Source organism: Rattus norvegicus, chromosome 3 (assembly GCF_021556685.1).
Source record: "Rattus norvegicus strain SHRSP/BbbUtx chromosome 3, alternate assembly SHRSP_T2T, whole genome shotgun sequence".
Lineage (NCBI taxonomy): Eukaryota > Metazoa > Chordata > Mammalia > Rodentia > Muridae > Rattus > Rattus norvegicus.
Genome location: NC_141536.1, coordinates 112,902,214 through 112,927,448, shown reverse-complemented (window position 1 = coordinate 112,927,448; position 25,235 = coordinate 112,902,214). Strand labels below are relative to the sequence as shown.

The window sequence follows — 25,235 nt, the reverse complement described above, 5'->3', positions numbered from 1 at the left end:
ATAGGAATTCAAGGCCCATACCTAAACATAGTAAAAGCCATATACAGCAAACCAGTTGCTAACATTAAACTAAATGGAGAGAAACTTGAAGCAATCCCACTAAAATCAGGGACTAGACAAGGCTGCCCACTCTCTCCCTACTTATTCAATATAGTTCTTGAAGTTCTAGCCAGAGCAATCAGACAACAAAAGGAGATCAAAGGGATACAGATCGGAAAAGAAGAGGTCAAAATATCACTATTTGCAGATGACATGATAGTATATTTAAGTGATCCCAAAAGTTCCACCAGAGAACTACTAAAGCTGATAAACAACTTCAGCAAAGTGGCTGGGTATAAAATTAACTCAAATAAATCAGTTGCCTTCCTCTATACAAAAGAGAAACAAGCCGAGAAAGAAATTAGGGAAACGACACCCTTCATAATAGACCCAAATAATATAAAGTACCTCGGTGTGACTTTAACCAAGCAAGTAAAAGATCTGTACAATAAGAACTTCAAGACACTGAGGAAAGAAATTGAAGAAGACCTCAGAAGATGGAAAGATCTCCCATGCTCATGGATTGGCAGGATTAATATGGTAAAAATGGCCATTTTACCAAAAGCAATCTACAGATTCAATGCAATCCCCATCAAAATACCAATCCAATTCTTCAAAGAGTTAGACAGAACAATTTGCAAATTCATCTGGAATAACAAAAAACCCAGGATAGCTAAAGCTATCCTCAACAATAAGAGGACTTCAGGGGGAATCACTATCCCTGAACTCAAGCAGTATTACAGAGCAATAGTGATAAAAACTGCATGGTATTGGTACAGAGACAGACAGATAGACCAATGGAATAGAATTGAAGACCCAGAAATGAACCCACACACCTATGGTCACTTGATTTTTGACAAAGGAGCCAAAACCATCCAATGGAAAAAAGATAGCATTTTCAGCAAATGGTGCTGGTTCAACTGGAGGGCAACATGTAGAAGAATGCAGATCGATCCATGCTTATCACCCTGTACAAAGCTTAAGTCCAAGTGGATCAAGGACCTCCACATCAAACCAGACACACTCAAACTAATAGAAGAAAAACTAGGGAAGCATCTGGAACACATGGGCACTGGAAAAAATTTCCTGAACAAAACACCAATGGCTTATGCTCTAAGATCAAGAATCGACAAATGGGATCTCATAAAACTGCAAAGCTTCTGTAAGGCAAAGGACACTGTGGTTAGGACAAAACGGCAACCAACAGATTGGGAAAAGATCTTTACCAATCCTACAACAGATAGAGGCCTTATTTCCAAAATATACAAAGAACTCAAGAAGTTAGACCGCAGGGAAACAAATAACCCTATTAAAAAATGGGGTTCAGAGCTAAACAAAGAATTCACAGCTGAGGAATGCCGAATGGCTGAGAAACACCTAAAGAAATGTTCAACATCTTTAGTCATAAGGGAAATGCAAATCAAAACAACCCTGAGATTTCACCTCACACCAGTGCGATTGGCTAAGATCAAAAACTCAGGTGACAGCAGATGCTGGCGAGGATGTGGAGAAAGAGGAACACTCCTCCATTGTTGGTGGGATTGCAGACTGGTAAAACCATTCTGGAAATCAGTCTGGAGGTTCCTCAGAAAATTGGACATTGAACTGCCTGAGGATCCAGCTATACCTCTCTTGGGCATATACCCAAAAGATGCCTCAACATATAAAAGAGACACGTGCTCCACTATGTTCATCGCAGCCTTATTTATAATAGCCAGAAAATGGAAAGAACCCAGATGCCCTTCAACAGAGGAATGGATACAGAAAATGTGGTACATCTACACAATGGAATATTACTCAGCTATCAAAAACAACGAGTTTATGAAATTCGTAGGCAAATGGTTGGAACTGGAAAATATCATCCTGAGTGAGCTAACCCAATCACAGAAAGACATACATGGTATGCACTCATTGATAAGTGGCTATTAGCCCAAATGCTTGAATTACCCTAGATCCCTAGAACAAACGAAACTCAAGACGGATGATCAAAATGTGAATGCTTCACTCCTTCTTTAAATGAGGAAAAAGAATACCCTTGGCAGGGAAGGGAGAGGCAAAGATTAAAACAGAGACTGAAGGAACACCCATTCAGAGCCTGCCCCACATGTGGCCCATACATATACAGCCACCCAATTAGACAAGATGGATGAAGCAAAGAAGTGCAGACCGACAGGAGCCGGATGTAGATCGCTCCTGAGAGACACAGCCAGAATACAGCAAATATAGAGGCGAATGCCAGCAGCAAACCACTGAACTGAGAATAGGTCCCCTATTGAAGGAATCAGAGAAAGAACTGGAAGAGCTTGAAGGGGCTCGAGACCCCAAAAGTACAACAATGCCAAGCAACCAGAGCTTCCAGGGACTAAGCCACTACCTAAAGACTATACATGGACTGACCCTGGACTCTGACCCCATAGGTAGCAATGAATATCCTAGTAAGAGCACCAGTGGAAGGGGAAGCCCTGGGTCCTGCTAAGACTGAACCCCCAGTGAACTAGTCTATGGGGGGAGGGCGGCAATGGGGGGAGGGTTGGGAGGGGAACACCCATAAGGAAGGGGAGGGGGGAGGAGGATGTTTGCCCGGAAACCGGGAAAGGGAATAACACTCGAAATGTATATAAGAAATACTCAAGTTAATAAAAAAAATAAAAATAAAAAAAAATAAATGTCACCACCCTTTCGGCACATGGTTAGCTCTGTACTGAATTATGTTATGTCATCCTGCAACTTTGGTGGGTTTGTATTTCCCAGACACACAAACACAATGTGTGAGGACAGCGCTCATGTCTTATGTCCAGGCGCTGTTAAAGATCCACTGGGTCAGCTCTAAACCTAAACCCACCAATAACAAATGAAGCAGGGGGCTCTTCACTCTCAAGAGCTGTGTCTACTGGAGAAAAAAAATCACAAAAGACGAACAATAAAGGCACCAGTAGCAAAGGCACTGTTCACAGCTGAGGGAAGGTACAACGTCAAGCGAGCCTAGGTCTAGGTGAACCTGAGACAGCATAGGACCGAGTAGGGTCAGGGACACAGCTCTCTGTGAGTCAGGGAAATGACATCACATGAAACGGAGATGTGAGTAGCACTCCATCCCTGAGGCAGCTGGAGCGCAGTCCCCGGCAGGTTACACAACTGTACAGATCGCCTTAGAAGTATCTCAAGAAGAGGGGAGAAGGGCCTCACACCCTTTTCCTCCCATCTTCTGAGAACTGCCTCCAGTGGGGCTAACATGACCACAAAGTGCCTGGGAGGTGTGAAGGTATTGGTGAGCTCACAAAATCTTTAAAGTCTTTAGGGTTATCTTCACCCTAAACGTGAGAAAAGCACAGTGGTCAAGAGGCAGGACAGACGGTAAGAAGCACTGCCCATGTCATTCCACAGGAAGCCGTCTGACACAACACTGCTCTGCAGACACTTGTCAGCTGGCCTGTGCTAGTCACTCAAACGCCCGGACATGGCTAGAGCTCAGCAAGGCAGAGGGGTCTAGCCTTTGCCTACCTCCGACCCTAGAGAATGAACTCCACCACGCAGATTTCCATAAGGCAGGCAAGACCTCCAGCTCATCCACACTGACCACAGAGTCCCCAGCGAGGTGGGGACGGTCTTGGATGCTAAGAAGCCCTCACCATCTGCCTCTGACACCAGCAAACACCATGGCAGCCTCACTCACACGACTCAACCTCGGACCTCCCTTGTGTGCTCCCACTGCTCTGACCTGTGTGTATCTTTCCTTTCACTATCTCCCAGGGTTAGGGTTGAGCCAGGGCCTCACACACATTAGACAAGTGTTCTACAACTGAGTTACAACTGAAATCTAGTCCTCAGCTCCTGAATGGCTTTTCCAGGATTGACTGCAGACTTGGGCAAGGGTCTGTTGCCATGCCAGGGGAAGCTGGCTCTCCTCGGTGTGGAGCCACTCTCTGTTGTCTCTACTGACCAACAGTCTGAAGCATGAGGAGCAGAGGAGAATACAGGCTCTTGTTTCCCAGTGGGTAAGCTAAAAGGTGATGTCATCTATAGCCTAGATGAAGACTTAATACCAGGATAATTAAAACAGAATAAATTAATATGTGGTCTGAAAGAAGTAGAAATCTTTCTGAGACTCTCACACCCCCAAATACCTCCCAGCGTTTGGGTGGGAGGCCGTGAGGCAGCATGCCATTGGCTCAGTGCTCTGCAGCACACATTGGAAGTTCAGAGGCAGATGCTGCAAACTGCTTCAGAGTCCCTCCATGCCCTGTGCCTCTCATGCAGCAAAGTTGTGATCCCCTACTCGGAGGCATTGATTCTTTGGACCATTGAAGCATATAATGGAAAAAACACTATATAATCCCTATTGAAGTAGGACTGTGGTTTTAAATTTATTTTCCTAGTAATAATACTTTTCATAAATATGAAATTTATGAAATGGTCAAAGCCACACAAAATAGACTGCTGTTTTCAGTCACATTAGTACCCCATTCCCATGCTGCAAAGACTAAAATTAAATTAGCATTTTATATTTAAATATTTAACTACCTGCTTTTACAAAGCAAAACCACCAATGAAGAAAAGTATACACGCACTTCAAAAAAAAAAAAAAAGCCACATTAATCTGTGGAAAACTGCGTTCCAAGGGGCATTTGTGAATAGTTTAAAACGCATAGCATACTGCCACTTTGCCCAGGGAGAGTAATGGCACCCACTTATGTAAGCTCTGTAGGAGCCAGCGCTGTCAGCTTCATAATGAGGCTTCCTCCTCTGGCAGCAAGCTTTTGCTACGGTCACCTTCAACTTGCATGTGACACTACCAATACACATCCCTATAACACGACAGAGCCCCTCTCCTGCCTTTCCACCTGACGGCCCTTGGATTCTCACCCTCCCTGTCTAGATGGCTGCATTGCCTTCCACCCCCCGAGTTCCTTCTCATCGCTAATCAGCCTAGACTCACCTTACGGAATAGTTCATTCCATGAAGTTCTAGCATACTTCCCACTATCCAACAAATGAAGGCTCTCTGTGCCTTCAGTCCTTTGTTACTTCTGACAAGAGGATGTGACACTTTCTTCGGCCTACTTGAAGTGTTCATTCCACTGTCCACAGAGTCCCAGAGAGGACGCCCAGTATCCATACACGACACACTCACTCTTGAAAGAGCCTTCGCACTTCTTTCAGGATCGGCCCAGACACCAGCTTCCACGGCATTCTCCAAGGCAGTAAGGGTCAGAGGCGGCTCCTCCACTCTTCACAGCTCCTTAGGATCCTGCATCCTTTCCTATCTGTAGTCACCATGCTGGTTGGGGGGAAGGAACCGAGGCTCCTTTGCTCTCAGACCCTAATAGGATTTCTCAAACCCTGCAAGTCTCAACAAACACCATCTTGTTCCTGCTCATCTAAAGCCCCTTGGATGGGCCACAGTAATGTTTTTTGTCTTTTTCTTGGGGGAAAAAAAGTATCTCCCCACTAATTTCCCAGAATTTCCTTACACCTTGGTCCTTGGAAAAGTGAGAGACACCATTTCAAAAGGAGCAGAGGGCATTCAGGAGGTGTGTGAGCAGTACAGCTGTAAAAGAGGGGCTAAGAAGCAATGTCACATGTGCCAACAGCCAGCCTGTCCTTCTGCTTTGTCAAAATGGGGGTGGGGTGGGGAGCAGATTACCGCATTAGCTTTGTTCTGCTAATTAATAGAAGGAAATTCTGGGAGGGGAAACTTAAGAGAATACAAATGAGAGGCACAAAGGAAAAATCAGTGCCTATCTGAGAATAAAATAGCATATTACCTTCAGGTATCATCGTCATCATTGTCATCGTTGTTGTTATTATTCTCCCCCACCCCCCCCCCAAAATTCCTAAGCAAAATGAGGACCATGCTAGCAGGACTGATTACAGGTGCACAGTACTTAGCAAACAGTCCCTCAGTTACTTGTTAAATGGAGGAATCAACTTCTAAGACTCTAGTCATTTATCCCCAGTATACTTGTTAAAAGGTACTTGAGGGACAGGTTCAATGACAGCTGAAACAAAGGAAATGCTAGCGCTGTGCACTGGGCACCTAGTGCTCTTGCCAGTGACTAAACTTCCTGGTGACAAATCTGAAAGTCGATAGACTAGGGAGGGTAAAGCTCAAAGACACAACAGCCTATGCTCTAGCTGAACCTTCCAAACTACAGGGAGGCACTAGGAAGGTAGGGATGGTCCCTTTCAGAACCAATGATGAGATGCCCTATCGTCTAGGTATTTACAATGTAAATTAACTGTAATCCTGAAAGGGTAGGCAGGTACAGTGCTCTGGGGACACCAGAGCTAAGGAGGACAGTAAGCGTGCCCAGGGATGGCTGCTTTGTCTATGTGCTTTCCACAAGAATATTCTGTGGACCCTGTGGACATGGCCCTTCCTTTACCAGACTCTGAATTCCTGTGTCCCACTTCATCTCCCTCCTCGCTCTCTTGTTCCCTCATAAAACACATAGCTTGCTATTTCTTGTTATTTAAATATAATTTTGTGGGTTGGGGATTTAGCTCAGTGGTAGAGCGCTTGCCTAGGAAGCGCAAGGCCCTGGGTTCGGTCCCCAGCTCCGAAAAAAAGAACCAAAAGAAAAAAAAAAGAAAAGCCCTGTATAAATATAATTTTGTACTCCTTCTTGATGTACAATTTCCATGCCATATGATTTCTTATGCAAATAGTCTCTGATCTTTTTTGTTTGTGCCAAGACTGGTGATTGACAGAATAAAGATGAACACTTTTGCTGTCTCCTGCTTTAATCTACCCTGAAGATGACAACAACTGTCCTTAAGGCATTTCTTTAAAAAATATTAAAACTTCTGCTCTGACCGTAGAGCAATGACCGAAACCTAAATGTGGTTAGAACCACGAGTGTCCATACAGACACAGCGAGGGTTGTTTTATTCTTGACATCCAGGAGGAACCCACTGAATGTCGCCAGCTCCATTCACAGTACTCAGATGGACGCTAATGGCTGGGAAAGTGTACCCAGTGGCTAGTTAAGAGGTAAATGTTGGTATGCTGAAGCGAAGCACTTTGAACAATAGATAAAGTCACAGGAAGAGAACACCTAGGCTCAAAGATGTTTCCCTGGACCATGCCCAGACCGAGAGAACGACAGATGCTGAAAAGACGCCCAGGAGTGCCAGACTGCCGGGACTAAAACGCCTTTCATGAAGCCAAGTGCAGAGAACCATGTTTGATACAAAGCAATCATTATGTCCCAGGGCCACTTCCAAACACTAAATCCCATACTGTAGGGGTATGGGATGAAGGCAGAGACTAGGGCTGGGCTCACTTAGCCTCTTCTGTCCACTCAGTTCCCCCATCTGCAACATGAGGATTACCACTTGCCTCACGGTGAGCATCACAGAAGACGGTGTGTGTGCAGAGTATGAACTGTGAAGGAAGTGCCCAGCTGTCTTGTAGCTGGGTGTTGAGTGGCTGTTGCTGCTCACCAGCTCTAACTCTCCTCCTAAAGAGCCCATGCCAGGGCCATATACATGATGAAAAGTCATTATTACTGCCTTGAACCAAAATCCAAACAAAACAGCAACGGATCAGTACTTTGCAAGTGTTTGATCACAGGCAAAGCTGGTCATACAGGCAATGAAACAGGTGTCCAGTTCACCACAGTGCAGCCACTCAGCCAGTACATCCCAACCCAGAGCCCTTGGACACTCCCAAAACAAATGTTCCCAGTTAATTCTCCCTTTTGTAAACGGACCCCCAAGTTAGCCAGCCCATTCTTACCTCAGGGCCCACCTTTTCCATGGATTTCTGTCTCCTGAGCTGTGTTATTGCCACTGTCCTGAGCCTAGTGCTGTACACATTGCTTCTCACATCTCCTTCTCTTTTCATCATGCCTTGCCAAACAGCACCCCCAAACTAACTCTGAGCTTCCGGGACCCTGACTATGAAAGCACACACACACCCAGATAATCACTAGTATATTCAATGCCTAGCAAGCACTTAACTACTCCTAAGTGGTTAGTGTTAGTCTGCAGCCATTTCAAACATCTAAAGGATTTAGGATTTTCTTCAGAGTGTGTGTTTAATTTTAATGGCCTCTGTACATTTCTAAATCTAATTACTAGGAATCTGGAAAATGAAATTTTGTGCATGTGCCTTTGGGGGTCTGGCTGGGTTAGCAGAAGCTCCAGTTTGCTGGGAAAATTAATTCAAGTCAAAACTAAGCATGTCAAAATGTAGGCACCTCTGAGAAGGGCAGTGGCATCCCCACGAGCCCTCTGCTAGAAGCAGCTGTCACGCTTGCCTCCAATAATAAAATCTGAATACAGAGGCCTCTACAAGAGTCCCATCTTCCCAATGGTTGAGAAAAAGGCTTGCTTACATTCAAAACAAACAAAGCAGCAGCTCAGAAGGATACGCCAATCGACACGAAAGATCCAGGTCCTCAGCACACCTGGAAAACTAGCTGGGGCCACGTGACTAAGTTTAGAAATTTAATCAAGTAAGAGTAATCTAAATGAATCCAGAATCAATGTGCTAAGTTGTGTTCCTAGTTTTTAAAGCATAATTCAGTCAATAAAGGGGGAATCTCTTGAGGATAGTGTAAGTACAAAATAAATGAATTCATCCAATGGAGACTTATTGGGTGTAAACAAGTGTTAGTAAATCATTAGTACAAAATTATAGGAAGGGATACATAGAGGAAGTGAAACACTTAGTTTGGATAGAGGTAAAATGAAGTCATCATTTTTTATAAAATATTTTTCTTTTAGGGGAATACTTTAAATATTTAAATAATATTAATCATCAATTTTTCCTCTGTATTCTCCAAGGAGTTTGAGAAATTCATTTATTTCAAACAATGGTAGAAGGAGGGGAGGAGAAACAACAGGGAAATACAGAAAGAAAAAACAAACAAAAAAACAGTTGGGGTGACAGAGAATTCAGGGGGGAGCCTGGATTTTTTTTGAGCTTTCCATAAAGGTTGAAAAGGGTAACACCCATGAAAAACAGTGTCAGTTATGACCACCAGCCCGAGGCCAGACTTTTGGACAGTAAGGACGTGAGCTAGCCCAGGCCACACTGTCCTCATGCTCTGCTCAGCTCAAGAGGTGGATGGGACAGAGAGACAAGGTTGCCATGAGATGAAGCATGCTGGGGCAGCTGGGGTGTGGGGAGCCCCCACAACGTCAGAGAAGCTCACCATGGAGAGACCAAGACAAGAGCATCATGGTACCTGTGATGCCCTCACCTTTTCACCAATGACTCCCAAGCCACACCATCTCATTTAGACATGCAACGTTCTGCATCTTTAGTCAGGCACTAGTGGAAAAAGATGTTGGAAAGAAATGAATTTGCCACCTTTTCTCCCCTAATTACTTCTCATATGACATCCTTCTGGAGCCTCCTTGTCTTTGTTCACCCACTACCCTGTCTACTGTTGCCTAGCACCCCCAGGCTGGGGAGTCCACAGCTTCTCTACAGCTCACACTCAAGTCTCCTTATGAACTAAAGGATCCCAGAGCTCTTGATAAATATCCTGACTCTAGCAAGTCCTTGGCAGACTTGTGTGGCAGTTACCCTGTGAGATACTGGGTTACTAGAAGGTAGAGACTGTGTCCTACTTGCCACAGCCTATCTGCCACGTTAAATTAGACAATGCTTTGGGTCAAAAGAGAAAGTCAGAGTTGCTGGATACCCTCCCTTCCAATGCTCTACTCAACTTCATTTAATAAACTTTAAAATGTTAATTAGTGTGTACAATAATGAGCTTCTTTATGACATTTTCCTAAATGTTTGTCACTGTGCTTTGTTCATACCAGCCCCTCACTATTCTCTCCTATCATCCTGCTGGTCCCTCTCCTCCCCTTGAATAGCCTCAGTTGGGTTTTAGTGTCACACACGCTTGTAAACCTAGATCTCACATATAAGAGAAAATGCACGTAGGAAGCACACATGCGCACTGCGTGACTATCAAGGCTTCGGTGAGGCGGGTCTGTCTAGTCTGCTACCTGTGGGTCTCTGGCATGGAGCCCTCTTCATGCCTCTGCCTGAGACTTATCTGTCTCCATGGCCACACTCATCTCTCCAGCAGTAAGCCCCGCTCATGTAGTTGCTCCCAAGGGAAAACTCCATTGTGCCTCTTTTTATGGTAAAATGGAGAAAACTTGAGTCAACTGCCTTTCTGGAGTAAGACTCAGCAAGCTTTTCCTGCAAAGGGCCAAATAGGAAATATCTCGGGTTTTGTGGTTACTCAGTCTCTGTCACACTCAGCTCATGGAGAACCAAAAAACCATAGCAAATACATCACTGTGCTCCAGCAAAAACTTCTTACAAAAACAGGTGGTAACTTGCTTTGGCCAGCAGTCAAGTGTGCTCACCCACTTCTAGAGACTCACTCTGAGCTTGGACTAAAATAGACAAAAGAACGCTAGAAACCAAAACTCAGCCCTTGCTCTCAAAGCATTCCCTTGTCATAAGTCACAGCTGTAAGATGTTACTTCAGACCTAGAGTCTGAGATCTGGAAACTGGGGCTAGAGAAACCCAATACTATATAGGCTAACTTGTACTATACTGGTGAGTTCAGGCCTCTCTGGGCAACTCTGGGATATCCTGCCTCAAAAAAATCAAATTTATTTGCTCTTTAACTCTTGGTAGCTGCTGCATCCTTAGTAAAGCCAGCAAGACTTCTCTTCTATTCTCCCAAGTGGACCTCCATGGCCACAATCATCTCTCCAGCACCAAGTTCTGAAGTTGTTGGTCAGTGATACAGCATTTGCTTAGCATGCATGAAGGCCTGGGTTCAAACCCTAGTACCACAAAAATAGATAGATAGATAGATAGATAGATAGATAGATAGATAGATAGATATGAGAGAGAGATGAGAGAGAGATGAGAGAGAGACAGAGAGAAGAGAGAGAGACAGAGAGAGACAGAGAGAAGAGAGAGAGAGAGAGAGAGAGAGAGAGAGAGAGAGAGAGAGAGAGAGAGATGATAGACACAGACAGACAATATATAAAACCAGAATTCCATAGCAGGTGATCAGGAAGCAGTTGTATAGCTAAACTAAATGACACAGTGGAACAGGGCTCTGAGGTTAAACTCTGCACCAAGCTCTTCCTCCCTAGTTTCTTCTCATAGAAAATTGAATCTCAGATGTCCAGTTCCCCAGCTTCCCACAAAGAAAACCTTTCCTTCTAATAGGAACAGCTATTGCAAGACTTCATGACAGACTCTCCAAAATATAACCCATCCCTCTCTGTTCTGATAGCATCAGATAAAAACAGCACTGTTCAAAGGCAACCAGCAAATGTGTGTGTGTGTGTGTGTGTGTGTGTGTGTGTGTGTGTGTGTGTGTGTGTATGCATTATGCAGGCTACGAACTGCAACAGAGGCAGTAAAGACCTTCTGGTGTTCCAAAGTAATATTAGAGCAGTTATGAGCAATGCTCTAACCTACATCATTTTATATTAATGATATGACTGAAAAGCAAATAGAAAAAAATAAACACAAAAAGAGAGTGAATTATAGAGCTGAGAGCTCCTGAGGGCAGGAATTGTTTACCTGTGTGGACAGAGAATGCCTGCTATACACAAGAAATGTTTGTTGATAAATGAATAGGGGGAACCTAGATAATCTAGATAGCCAAAGTGCACACACATTCTCCAAACTCCTGAAAGCATGATTTGAAATCAGTAGTGTCCTCGGGGACGACTGGAAACTACCATCTGTGTGTGGCAAACGGGCCACGCCATTCTTTGTCCAGCAGACTCACCGCCTTGAGTATTTGGACTCAGGATTTGGGTGCGGAGTTCCTCCAGGCTAATTCCCAGGCACTTACAGATCTCCTCCCTTGAGTAGGGTTCTGCATGAAGGGCATCCTCTGTGACCAATAGCATCTCTTCCAGACTAATTCCTAGTTCGCTTTGTACTTCCTCTAGCCTCAGGACTTTATCCCATTGCAAGCCTTTGTGTTTAGCAAGGACCTGCAAGTTCAAACCAAGGTAGAGGTTAAGTTTTACTTCAGATTTCAATGTTCTGTTTTAATTAGTTACATTCAACTTGAATTTTTTTTCCATCAAACTATACAAGCTTCCCACTACTGCTCAGAAATGCATTGTGACCTCAGATGTTTGGAATTATATATGCCTAAATGTCAGTCACTTAAAACACATGCATTGCAAATACATGCTGGAGCATGTGGGTGAGTACAGAATTCCTCACTCTTATTTCTGTCTGTCACCTCTATCCCATGGGCAAAGGTCCCCAACCTGTGAGTCGCAACCCCTTTGGGGGTTAACCAAATCTTTCACAGTGGCTGTTTAAGACCATCGAAAAACACACAAATTACTATTTATAACAGTTTAAAACTTAAAGTTATAGAATAGCAACAAAAATAATTGTCTGCCTGGGAGGTCACCACTACATAAGGAACTGTATTAAAAGGTCAGAGCATGTGGGAGGATTAGAACCACTGCTCAAAAACTATTCTTGAATACTTTTACTCTTTTATCTCTATTCAGACCATCTATACTTCATCCTTCTGTGTAAAGTCTGGAAAAAACTATTCAAACTTCATTTGACCTGAGTCCTGAAAAATGTATTCTGCAGCAATAATTCTATTAAAATACTCCTAATTTATTATGGGTGTTTTGAAAATGGCTAATGTTTTTAAGTATCTGAGTATTTAGAGTCAAATGTCACTTTTAAAATAAAAACCTCATTGGTGAATCTATGAAAAGTCCCTTCATTAGGTCCTGGTAGTAGTACATCCCCATGTTCCTTTACCCTCCAGAAAAAGTTTGGCTTCCAGTTATATCCTGAGGTAGCCCCACAATATGATAGAAGACATGAAGTAAACAAAATCTTCCTAATCAGGTCCAATCATGGGAGTCCTAACCCAGAATACATTTCTTTCATTATCCCTAAGCCACTGAAACAGAAATAATGAAAGTTCCTCTCTCCCTCTCTGAGGCCTGAAGAATTCATTGTCTGGATGTGAAGACAGCAGGTACGAAAAGAAAAATATACCCTGCACCCAAATCCTCATGGGGAAGAGAGCTGAACACCCAGGAGTGCAGACATCCTGAGAACGCAGGACAAACTGCCACCTCTGCACACCTCTGGCCACATCCCTGGTCCAAGGGGAAACTGCACAGTGCCTCTGGACACAGGGATATAGGAACAGGCAGCCGCTGGTACCTGCAGTTCTGGTCTGTGCCCAGGACCAAACTGAACCGGCCAAACAGCTCCCTGCACCCAAATCCCGTGGGGGAGAGAGCTGGACCCTCAGAAGTGTGGACACTCCTGAGAAGTCAGAGGAGAATACCCTCTGCCCAGAGTCCAGACCCAAGAGGGAATTGTATAGTGCCAACTGTGCCCCCTGGCTGCAACCTAGGAGCAATCAGGGGCAGGACCCTTTGACTCCTGCCCACACCTAGAGCTGGAAGAAGTCTCCAGGAGTGCCAACACACCTGAGATCAGCACCTGTTCCCATAACAGGCTGAAAGAAAACAGGAAAGCAGTTCTACAGAAGTGCTGACACAGAGGCCTACAGCAGGGTCAAGTCACTCTCAGTAACAGCAAGACAAGCAAACACCAGAGACAACCCAATGGCTAGAGGCAAGTGCAGGAACCTGAGCTACAGAAACCAGGACGACTTGTCATCATCAGAGCTCAGTTCTCCCACCAAAGAAAATAATGGATATCCAAACACACTAGAAAAGCAAGATTTAGATTTAAACTCACACTTTTTGCTAATGATGGAGACATCTAAGAAAGACATAAAGAACTCCCTTAAAGAAATGCAGGAAAACACAAGTAAACAAGTAGAAGCCCTTAGAGAGGAAACACAAAAATCCCTGAAAGAATTACAGAAAAACACAACCAAACAGGTGAAGGAATTGAAAATGGAAATAGAAACAATAAAGAAAGCATAAAGGGAGACAACCCTGGAGATAGAAAACCTAGGGAAGAGATTAGGAGTCACGGATTCGAGCATCACCAACAGAATACAAGAGATAGAAGAGAGAATCTCAGGGACAGAGATAGAAAACATCAACACAACAAAGATAATGTAAAATGCAAAAAGCTCCTAGCCCAAAATGTACAGGAAATCCAGGACAAAATGAGAAGATCAAACCTAAGGATAATAGGTATAAAAGAAAGTGAAGACTCCCAACTTAAAGGGCCGGTAACTATATTCAACAAAATTATAGAAGAAAACTTCCCTAACCTAAAGAAAGAGATGCCCATAAACATAAAAGAAGCCTACAGAACTCCAAATAGATTAAACCAGAAGGGAAATTCCTCCAGTTACAAAATAGTTAAAACACCAAATGCACAAAACAAAGAAAGAATATTAAAAGCAGTAAGGGAAAAAGGACAAGCCACATGTAAAGGCAGACTTATAAGAATTACACAAGACTTCTCACCAGAGACTATGAAAGCCAGAAGATTCTGAACGGATACCATACATACCCTAAGAGAACACAAATGCCAGCCCAAGTTACTGTATCCAGCAAAACTCTCAATTAACATAGATGCAGAAACCAAGATATTCCATGACAAAACCAAATTTACACAATATCTTTCTACTAATCCAGCCCTGCAAAGGATAATAGATGGAAAACTCCAACACAAGGAGAGACCCTACACTATATAGAAAGCAAGAATATAATTTCCTGGCAATGAAACCAAAAGAGAGCCACAAAAACATAATTCCACCTCTAACAATGAAAATAACAGGAAGCAAGAATCACTATTCCTTAATATCTCTTAACATCAACGGACTCAATTCCCCAATAAAAAGACATAGACTAACACAATGGATATGTAAAGAGGACCCAGCATTTTGCTACATGCATGAAACACACCTCAGAGACAAAGAAAGATACTACCTCAGAGAAAATGGCTGGAAAACAACTTTCCAAGCAAATGGCCTGAAGAAGCAAGCTGGAGTAGCCATTCTAATATCTAATAAAATTGGCTTTCAACCAAAAGTCATTAAAAAAAGATAAGGAAGGACACTTCATATTCATCAAAGGAAAAATCCACCAAGATGAACTCTCAATCCTAAATATCTATGCTCCAAATGCAAGGGCACCTACATTCATAAAAGAAACCTTACTAAAGCTCAAAGCACACATTGCACCTCACGGGATAATAGTAGGAGATTTCAACACCCCACTCTCATCAATGAACAGATCATGGAAACAGAAATTAAACAGAGATGTAGCGAAACTAACAGAAGTTATGAACCAAATGAATTAAACAGATATTTATAGAACATCCTATCCTAAATCAAAAGAATACACCTTCTTCTCAGCACCTCATGGAACCTTCTCCCAAATTGATCATATAATCGGTCACAAAACAGGTCTCAACAGATACACAAAGATAGAAATAATCCCATGCATCAAGGACCTCCACATCAAACCAGATACACTCAAACTAATAGAAGAAAAACTAGGGAAGCATCTGGAACACATGGGCACTGGAAAAAATTTCCTGAACAAAACACCAATGGCTTATGCTCTAAGATCAAGAATCAACAAATGAGATCTCATAAAACTGCAAAGCATCTGTCAGGCAAAGGACACTGTGGTTAGGACAAAACGGCAACCAACAGATTGGGAAAAGATCTTTACCAATCCTACAACAGATAGAGGCCTTATATCCAAAATATACAAAGAACTCAAGAAGTTAGACCGCAGGGAGACAAATAACCCTATTAAAAAATGGGGTTCAGAGCTAAACAAAGAATTCACAGCTGAGGAATGCCGAATGGTCGAGAAACACCTAAAGAAATGTTCAACTTCTTTAGTCATAAGGGAAATGCAAATCAAAACAACCCTGAGATTTCACCTCACACCAGTGAGAATGGCTAAGATCAAAAACTCAGGTGACACCAAATTCTGGCGAGGATGTGGAGAAAGAGGAACACTCCTCCATTGTTGGTGGGATTGCAGACTGGTACAACCATTCTGGAAATCAGTCTGGAGGTTCCTCAGATAATTGAACATTGAACTGCCTGAGGATCCAACTATACCTCTCTTGGGCATATACCCACAAGATGCCCCAACATATAAAAAAGACATGTGCTCTACTATGTTCATAGCAGCCTTATTTATAATAGCCAGAAGCTGGAAAGAACCCAGATGCCCTTCAACAGAGGAATGGATACAGAAAATGTGGTACATCTACACAATGGAATATTACTCAGCTATCAAAAACAATGACTTTATGAAATTCATAGGCAAATGGTTGGAACTGGAAAATATCATCCTGAGTGAGATAACCCAATCACAGAGAAACACACATGGTATGCACTCACTGATAAGTGGCTATTAGCCCCAATGCTTGAATTACCCTAGATGCCTAGAACACATGAAACTCAAGACAGATGATCAAAATGTGAATGCTTCACTCCTTCTTTAAAAGGGGAACAAGAATAAATAATACCCTTGGCAGGGAATAGAGAGGCAAAGATTAAAACAGAGACAGAAGGAACACCCATTCAGAGCCTGCTCCACATGTGACCCATACATATACAGCCACCCAATTAGACAAGATGGATGAAGCAAAGAAGTGCAGACAGACAGGAACCGCATGTAGTTCTCTCCTGAGAGACACAGCCAGAATACAACAAATACAGAGGCGAATGCCAGCAGCAAACCACTGAACTGACAACAGGACCCCGTTGAAGGAATCAGAGAAAGAACTGGAAGAGCTTGAAGGGGCTCGAGACCCCATATGTACAACAATGCCAAGCAACCAGAGCTTCCAGGGACTAAGCCACTACCTAAAGACTATACATGGACTGACCCTGGACTCTGACCTCATAGGTAGCATTGAATATCCTAGTAAGATCATCAGTGTAAGGGGAAGCCCTAGGTCCTGCTAAGACTGAACGTGATTGTTGGGGGGAGGGAGGCAATGGGGGGAGGATGGGGAGGGGAACACCCATAAAGAAGGGGAAGGGGAGGGATTAGGGGGATGTTGGCCCGTAAACCAGGAAAGGGAATAACACTCGAAATGTAAATAAGAAATATTCAAGTTAAAAAATAAAATAAAATAAAATATAAAAAAAAAGAAATAATCCCATGCATCCTATCAGATCATCATGCACTAAGACTGGTCTTCAATAACAACAATAATGACAGAAAGCCCACATATACATGGAAGTTGAACAATGCTCTACTCAATGACAACTTGGTCAAGGAAGAAATAAAGAAACAAATTAAAGACTTCCTAGAATTTAATGAAAATGAAGATACAACATTCACAAACAAAAGGAAGTCAAAGGGATACAAATCGGAAGGGAAGAAATCAAAATATCACTATTTGCAGATGATATGGTAGTGTATTAAGTGACCCCAAAAGTTCCACCAGAGAACTACTTAACCTGATAAACAACTTCAGCAAAGTGTCAGGGTATAAAATTAACTCAAAAAAATCAGTAGCCCTCCTCTACTTAAAGGATAAACAGGCTGAGAAAGAAAGAAGGGAAATGACACCCTTCACTATAGTCCCAAATAATATAAAATGTCTTGATGTAACTTTAACCAAGCAAATGAAAGATCTGTATGACAAGAACTTCAAGTCTCTGAAGAAAGAAATTGAGGAAGATCTCAGAAGATGGAAAGATCTCCCATGTTTATGGATTGGCAGGATTAATATAGTAAACATGGCAATTTTGCCAAAAGCAATCTACAGATTCAATGCAATCCCCATCAAAATTCCAACTCAATTCTTCATAGAGTTAGACAGAACAATTTGCAAATTGATTTGCAATAACAAAAAACCCAGGATAGTGAGAACTATACTCAACAATAAAAGAACTTCTGGGGAAATCACCATCCCTGACTTCAAGCAGTATTACAGAGCAATAATCATAAAAACTGTTTGGTATTGGTACAGAGACAGGCAGGTAGATCAGTGGAACAGAACTGAAGACCCAGAAATGAACCCACACACCTATGGCCACTTGATCTTTGACAAAGGAGCTAAAACCATCCAATGGAAGAAAGATAGCATTTTCAACAAATGGTGCTGGTTCAACTGGAGGTCAGCATGTAGAAGAATGCAAATCGGTCAATTTTTATCACCTGGTACAAAGCCTAAGTCCAAGTGGATCAAGGGCCTCCACATCAAACCAGATATACTCAAACTAATAGAAGAAAAAGTGGGGAAGAGTCTCAAACACATGGGCACGGGGGAAATTTTCCTGAACAAAACACCAATGGCTTATGCTCTAAGATCAAGAATCGACAAATGGGACCTCATAAAACTGCAAAGCTTCTGTAAAGCAAAAGACACTGTCATTAGGACAAAATGACAACCAACAGATTGGGAAAAGACCTTTACCAATCCTACATCTGATAGAGGGCTAATATCCAAAATATACAAAGAACTCAAGAAGCTAGACTCCAGAGAGCCAAATAACCCTATTAAAATATGAGGTACAGACCTAAACAAAACATTCTCAGCTGAGGATTATCGAATGGCCAAAAAGCACCTAAGGAAATGTTCAACATCCTTAGTCATCAGGGAAATGCAAATCAAAACCACCCTGAAATTCCACCTCACACCAGTCAGAATGGCTAAGATCAAAAACTCAGGGGACAGCAGATGCTGACGAGGATGCGAAAAAAGAACACTCCTCCATTGTTGTTGGGATTGCAGACTGGTGCAACCATTATGGAAATCAGTCTGGAGGTTCCTCAGAAAATTGGACATTGAACTACCTGAGGACCCAGCTATACCTCTCTTGGGCATATACCCAAAAGATGCTCCAACATACAACAAAGACACATGCTCCACTATGTTCATAGCAGCCTTATTTATATTAGCCAGAAGCTGGAAAGAACCCAGATGCCCTTCAACAGAGGAATGGATTCAAAAAATGTGGTACATCTACACAATGGAGTACTATTCAGCTATTAAAAACATTGACTTCATGAAATTCATAGACAAATGGAATGAACTAGAAAATATCTTCCTGAGTGAGGTTACTCAATCACAGAAAAACACACTTGGTATGCACTCATTGATAAGTGGATATTAGCCCAAAAGCTCAAATTACCCAAGATGCAATCTATAGGTCACATGAAGTTCAAGAAGAAGGATGACCAAAATGCAGATGCTACCACTCCTTCTTAAAAGGGGAAAAAAAATCCATAGGAGGGGCTATGGAAGCAAAGTTTAGAGCATCGACTGAAGGAACAGCCATTCAGAGCCTGCCCCACATGTGGCCCATATATATATATACAGCCACCAAAACTAGATAAGATTGATGAAGCTAAAAAATGCATGCTGAAAGGGAGTGGAAATAGATCTCTCCTGAGAGACACATCCAGATCATGTCCAATACAGAGATCAATGCTAGCAGCAAACCACCGAACTGAGAACAGGACCCCCTTGCGGGGAATTAGAGGAAGGATTGAAAGAGTTGAAGGAGCTTGCAACGCCATAAGAACAACAATGCCAATCAACCAGAGCTTTCAAGGACTAAACCACCACAGAAAGACTGTACATGGACTGACCCAGGGCTCCAACTGCATATGTAGCAGAGAATAGCCTTGTTGGAGCACCAGTGGAAGGGGAAGCCCTTGGTCCTGCCAAGGTTGGACCCCCTGTAGGGGAATTGGGGGGCAGTAAGGGGGGTGGGTGGGGAGAATACCCATATGGGGGAGGGGGAGGGGATAGGAGCTTTTGGACAGGAAACCGGGAAAGGGAATAACATTTGAAATGTAAGTAAAGACATATATCTAATAAAAAAAGAAAAGAAAAGAAAAATCCAGAGAGAGTAGAACATTAGTCGTCAATAAAATGTGAGTCTGATTTGCTCTTTTTTTTTGTACTCATTTACTTTTTTCTCTTCATTTAAAAAACTTCATTTGTACAATATATTTTGATGTTTTCCCCTTCCCAAACTCTTCCCAGATTCTTCTCACCTCCCTATGCATCCAACTTCAAAAAATCCCACAAAAATGAAGATCAGCAATATCAGTAAGGCAAAAACTGCCAAAGCAAAACAAAGCAAATGAAACAAGAAGCTTACCCAGAAAGCATGGCCACCTATTCGTGGTTGTGGGGCCTGCTCTTGAATGTGGTTCATAAGCCAGTGGGTGTCCCAAGGATAGGCTCCTGGTTAGCAGGGAGCCCATGTCCACTGCCCCTCATAGATAGGCTCCTGGTTAGCAGGGAGTCCATGTGCACTGCCCCTCACAGATAGGCTCCTGGTTAGCAGGGAGTCCATGTGCACTGCCCCTCACAGATAGGCTCCTGGTTAGCAGGGAGTCCATGTCCACTGCCCCTCACAGATAGGCTCCTGGTTAGCAGGGAGTCCATGTGCACTGCCCCTCACAGATAGGCTCCTGGTTAGCAGGGAGTCCATGTCCACTGCCCCTCACAGATAGGCTCCTGGTTAGCAGGGAGTCCATGTCCACTGCCCCTCATAGATAGGCTCCTGGTTAGCAGGGAGCCCATGTCCACTGCCCCTCACAGATAGGCTCCTGGTTAGCAGGGAGTCCATGTCCACTGCCCCTCATAGATAGGCTCCTGGTTAGCAGGGAGCCCATGTCCACTGCCCCTCACAGATAGGCTCCTGGTTAGCAGGGAGCCCATGTCCACTGCCCCTCACAGATAGGCTCCTGGTTAGCAGGGAGTCCATGTCCACTGCCCCTCATAGATAGGCTCCTGGTTAGCAGGGAGTCCATGTCCACTGCCCCTCACAGATAGGCTCCTGGTTAGCAGGGAGTCCATGTCCACTGCCTTTTCAACGCTGGGCCCTGTGCACTAGGATCAGTGCAGGCCGTGTGCTGTCGGTCTCTGTGAGGTCGTCTGTGCATCGATCTGGAAGATGCTCTTTTCTTTGATTCCCCCAGCACCTCTGGCCCTTACAACCTTTCTGCCTCCTCTTCCACACAGACCCCTGAGCCTTAAAGGAGGGCTTGATGAAGACATCACATTTAGGACTGAGTCTGTCACTCTGGATACTGTCCAGTTATAGGTGTCTCTGTTAATTCGCATTTACTACAAGAGGACAATTCTCTGATGTGGCTGAGTGAAGCACTGACCTATGGATACAGCAGTGTGTAATTAGGAGTCATTTTATTAATTGGTTCCTTTAGCAGAGGAATGGTAGGTTTTCCCCTAGGCCCGTGACCTATCTAGTGTCAGGTTCTCGGCACTATTCGCAGTAGCAGGGATGGGCTCTATCTCAGTGGAGGAGGCCTTAAATCCAAATGTGTGAAGGTGGTGGGTTACTCCTGTAACATGTATGCAGCTGTTGCTTCAGCATATACCTACAGGCAGGGCACTGCTGTAGATTGCAAGGTTGGAGGATGGGTCATATTGATGACTACCTTTCTCCTCTGGAAGTGTTTAGGGCACCTTCTAGTACCATAAATACTACTTAGTAGAGGTGGATCGTCTAGCTGGGCACCAGAATACTACTTCATCAAGTGTTCTATGGCATAAATACGTGTCTTCAGAAATGTGGCCTTACAATCAGGTTGTAGAGAATAAGCAATAGTGTAGACAGTAGCCCATGATGTTTGGGGAGGGTCCATGGTACCCCTTTAATCAGTGACTCAACGTGATGCAACACATTCCTGGCACTGGGGGATTTATTTGGTGGCATACAATGTCTATTTAAGACACAGTCACCATTATTATTTTGTGGCCCATTTGGATTTCTTTTATATATGTTTATATGTTAGGAACTTCTATGGTACTAGGTTTCCATATGGTTGTTCAAATGTCCTTTAGTGTTAGTTGTCCCTCCCCAGATTCCCTCCTTTACCATCTCCCCCTCTTCCCTCCTCTCCCATCCCCCTCCCTATTTAATCCTCCTAGTCTTGTTTTTCCTTTATCTCTCCATAACAGTGTATTCCTTGGAAGAACCTCTTGTTCTTCACAGTCCCTTACTAAGTACCTGACTTCTATGGTTATGTAGCACACATTTTGAAAGCTTAAAAGCTCATGCCCACATATGAGAGAACATATACAGTATTTGCTATTTTTTCCTAGTTCAATCCATTTACCAGAACATTGCATTTTTCTTAACAGCTGAATACTTGTGTGAATGTGTCACATTCTCATTATCCATCCATCAGTTGGTAGACAGGCTCTTTCCAACTTATGATTACAGAGCAATGAATACAGATGACTGTCTCTGTAGTAGGATATAGAGTCCATTGGGGTATGGCTCATTCTTGAAGTAGATATATTTTTGGCTGAGGAATTGCCACACTGATTCCTACACTGATGTGTAAGTTTACAATCCCACCAACAATCAATAATTGTTCCTCTTGCCCCACAACCTTGTCAGCATGTGATGTCATTTGTTTTATTGACCTTGGCCATTCTAACTGGAGTAAGATAATATCTCAAAGTAGTTTTAATTTGCACTTCTCTAATGGCTAAGGATGCTGAACATTTCTTTAAGTGTGTCTCAGCCATTTATCTCTCATCTTTTGAGAACTCTCTGCTTAGTTCTGTACCCTATTTTTAATTGGGTTATTTGCTTTTTTATTTTTTTTTTAAGTTCTTTTTTTCTTCCTTTTATAAAGGATGCCAGACTTACCAAAAGATGGTTTTAAGTTTGGTTTTAATTGCTCACTTCTGAAATGTTACAAGCTAAAGTCTTCAAATGTGTTAATCATATTTTTTTAAACCCTAGCTCATATACTTGAAGGGATGATTTTAAAGGAGAACTGGGAACAGAGACAATACAATTGTTTTGCTGTCCAATTATTTCACAGAACAGGGTATCTTTTTCTTTCTTTTCATTTTTTGTTCCTCTTTTCTATTACTTTTATTGAGTTTGTTCTTTAACAATTCCACACACGGATAAAGTCCCTTCTGACCAGTGTAGCCCCCGCCTCTCTAATCTCCTTCCCAATCCTATTAAACCTCCCTTCTCCCCACAAGTCCTTCTTCCATAATCATGGCTTTGTTTTTTCTTATTTTGTTTTTGTCTCTGAGACTCAGAGTTTAACTAGGATCATCTGTGTGACCATGGGTGGGGAACGAATCACTGGATCCTGGTGGGAGCCACACTAGGTACACACCTGAAAACAATGACCACCTCTTTACCAGAAACCACCAGTAGCAATAGTTCAGCCTGAGGATAGGGACCGTGAGTCCCTCCTAATCCACTATTAACTGATGCTAGGCCCAGTCTTGTACAAGACCACTGCAGGCAGCCAACATTGCTGTGAGGTTGACTTCTTTGACTGTGCCAAATTTCTTAACCCTTCTCCTCATCTTTCAATTTCCATGTTCTTTCTACCTCCTCTTCGGCAAAAAATCTCTATGCCTTAGAAGTACTGGTATAAATGTCCAATTTAGGGCTGAGTACTCAACTGTTGCATATTCTTAATACCTTGAAAATCATGAGTCTCTGCAAAGAAGCGTCTCTGCTTATGGCTGGAAATAACATTTATCTATAATTCCTCTTAAATGAATTTTTAGAAGGCAGCTTGGTACTATAACAATTTAGTCAAACAATAGCAGCAATAAGTTCACTCCTAGAGCCTGACTTCCTCAGCCATAGAGTGAAGGCCAGATTTACAGTACTAGGCATAAATTCCCTCTTGTGGAGCAGGCCTCAAATCCAATCAGAGAGTGATGGATTACTCCTGTAACTGCTGGGCCACTGTTACACCAGTGGGCACATCTTGCCTGACATGTTCAAAGAGTTCACAGCTGAGTAAGACTTGATGCTTATCCACCCGTCCCCTGACCCCCTGCACAGTAGTCTGTAGAGTAACCTCCAGGACTATGAAAGCTAACAGGCAGGGTGGAAGCCTCAGTCTCAGTTAGATGACTATGATTATTAAATTAAAAAAAAAAGGAGGACACAAAGTTGGAAGAGAGACAGGGAGACTGGGTGGGGCGCACTCATTGGTAGTAATGGATAGATATGATCAAAATACATTATATAAATGTATCAGATTTTAGAATACTAAATTTTTAAAAATTACTTTTAAAAAGTAAAAGATAAAAAGAAAGAATGAAGAGGAAGGGAAGGTACTTCCCTATGATAGTTCTCATCTCCACCTTTACTTGAACCAGTCCTGTTGTCCTAGACACTTGGGACAAAACATCCTGCCCAGTGACTTGTGTGGCCCCTCTGCAAGGCAAGCCTGCAGCCTGCAGACTGCTTCCACAGGGAGCCTCTGCATTACTTTTCCCTGTAGGCAGAGGTACTCATGTGAGATCGAGATTCACTCCAGAGATATCACAGTTAGCTGTTAGGCCAACGTCCATTTCACTTTCCGCTAATGGGCCTGCAAGTCGGTGTGCATTGCAATTAAAAATGGAGTCTCACAACCACAGCTACATGACCAATGAGCTGCTGTCTTGCTGTGAGGGAGCAAAATGGGAAAGCCACTTAAGCCCTTAGAAATTTGGCTCAGGAATCAGAAAGATGACTTGCAGATGAGGTGAGGGTAGGTGAGGTCACCTGCTCAGAAAGAGAGCCTGACGAGGGAGTGTGTCACTGCTGCCTTTGTGGCCAGCATGCTTTGCATCTGGGAGGCTGCAGGTCATTTCCTCACAGTTCCCACCAAGAAGCTTGGAGATAACAGTTCTTCAAGATTCACCACTTCTTTCACTACAGCAAACTGAAGGGCTGACCTCAGATACTGCTTCAGGAGGGCCCTGAGCAGGCAACAGTGCTTTGTCCACAATGAAGGAAAAGGGAGGAATAAGCAGGCTAGAGCCCCACATTGGTGAGGTTTCCCTCTTAGCAGACTTTGAGGCAAGACAACAGAGACAGAATTCATGAAACAAATGAGGCTAAGGGTCAACAGAAGTGCTCTCAAAGTATGAACTTCCTAGTACTTACAGTGTGTCCTAGCTGCAAACTAAAATACTAAGCACTCCTACATCAAGAAAACACTCTTTTTTAAAAATCTTTTTTCCTTAAGATTTATTCTACACACACACACACACACACACACACACACACACACACACACACACACACACGCTGTAGCTGCCTTCAGAAGAGGGCATCAGATCCCATTACAGAGGGTTGTGAGCCACCATGTGGTTGCTGGGAATTGAACTCAGGACCTCTGGAAGAGCAGTCAGTGCTCTTAACCACTGAGCCATCTCTCCAGCCCAAGAAAACACTGTTGATGACAATAGCCAGGAATCAAATAGATGGCATGGCACTATAAGGATATGAACCCCACTTCAGAGGCACAGCTGTCAGAAT

The 25,235-nt window shown here is 43.1% G+C and overlaps 1 protein-coding gene across 29 annotated transcripts in view; it reads right to left on the bottom strand.

Moving 5' to 3' along the window:
- Galk2 (galactokinase 2) overlaps positions 1-25,235 on the bottom strand; it is a 142,166-nt gene that overhangs the window by 28,068 nt on the left and 88,863 nt on the right. For 20 of the 29 annotated variants that reach the window (NR_190852.1, XM_087650939.1, XM_087650936.1 and 17 more), the window contains 1 exon segment: positions 11,775-11,985. The exons of the other annotated variants lie outside the window; for them this stretch is intronic. Coding sequence is in view for 19 of the 20 variants with exons in the window: in XM_087650939.1 (XP_087507065.1) it covers positions 11,775-11,985 (211 nt within the window). In the remaining variant the exon portion in view is untranslated. 29 annotated transcript variants of the gene reach the window in all.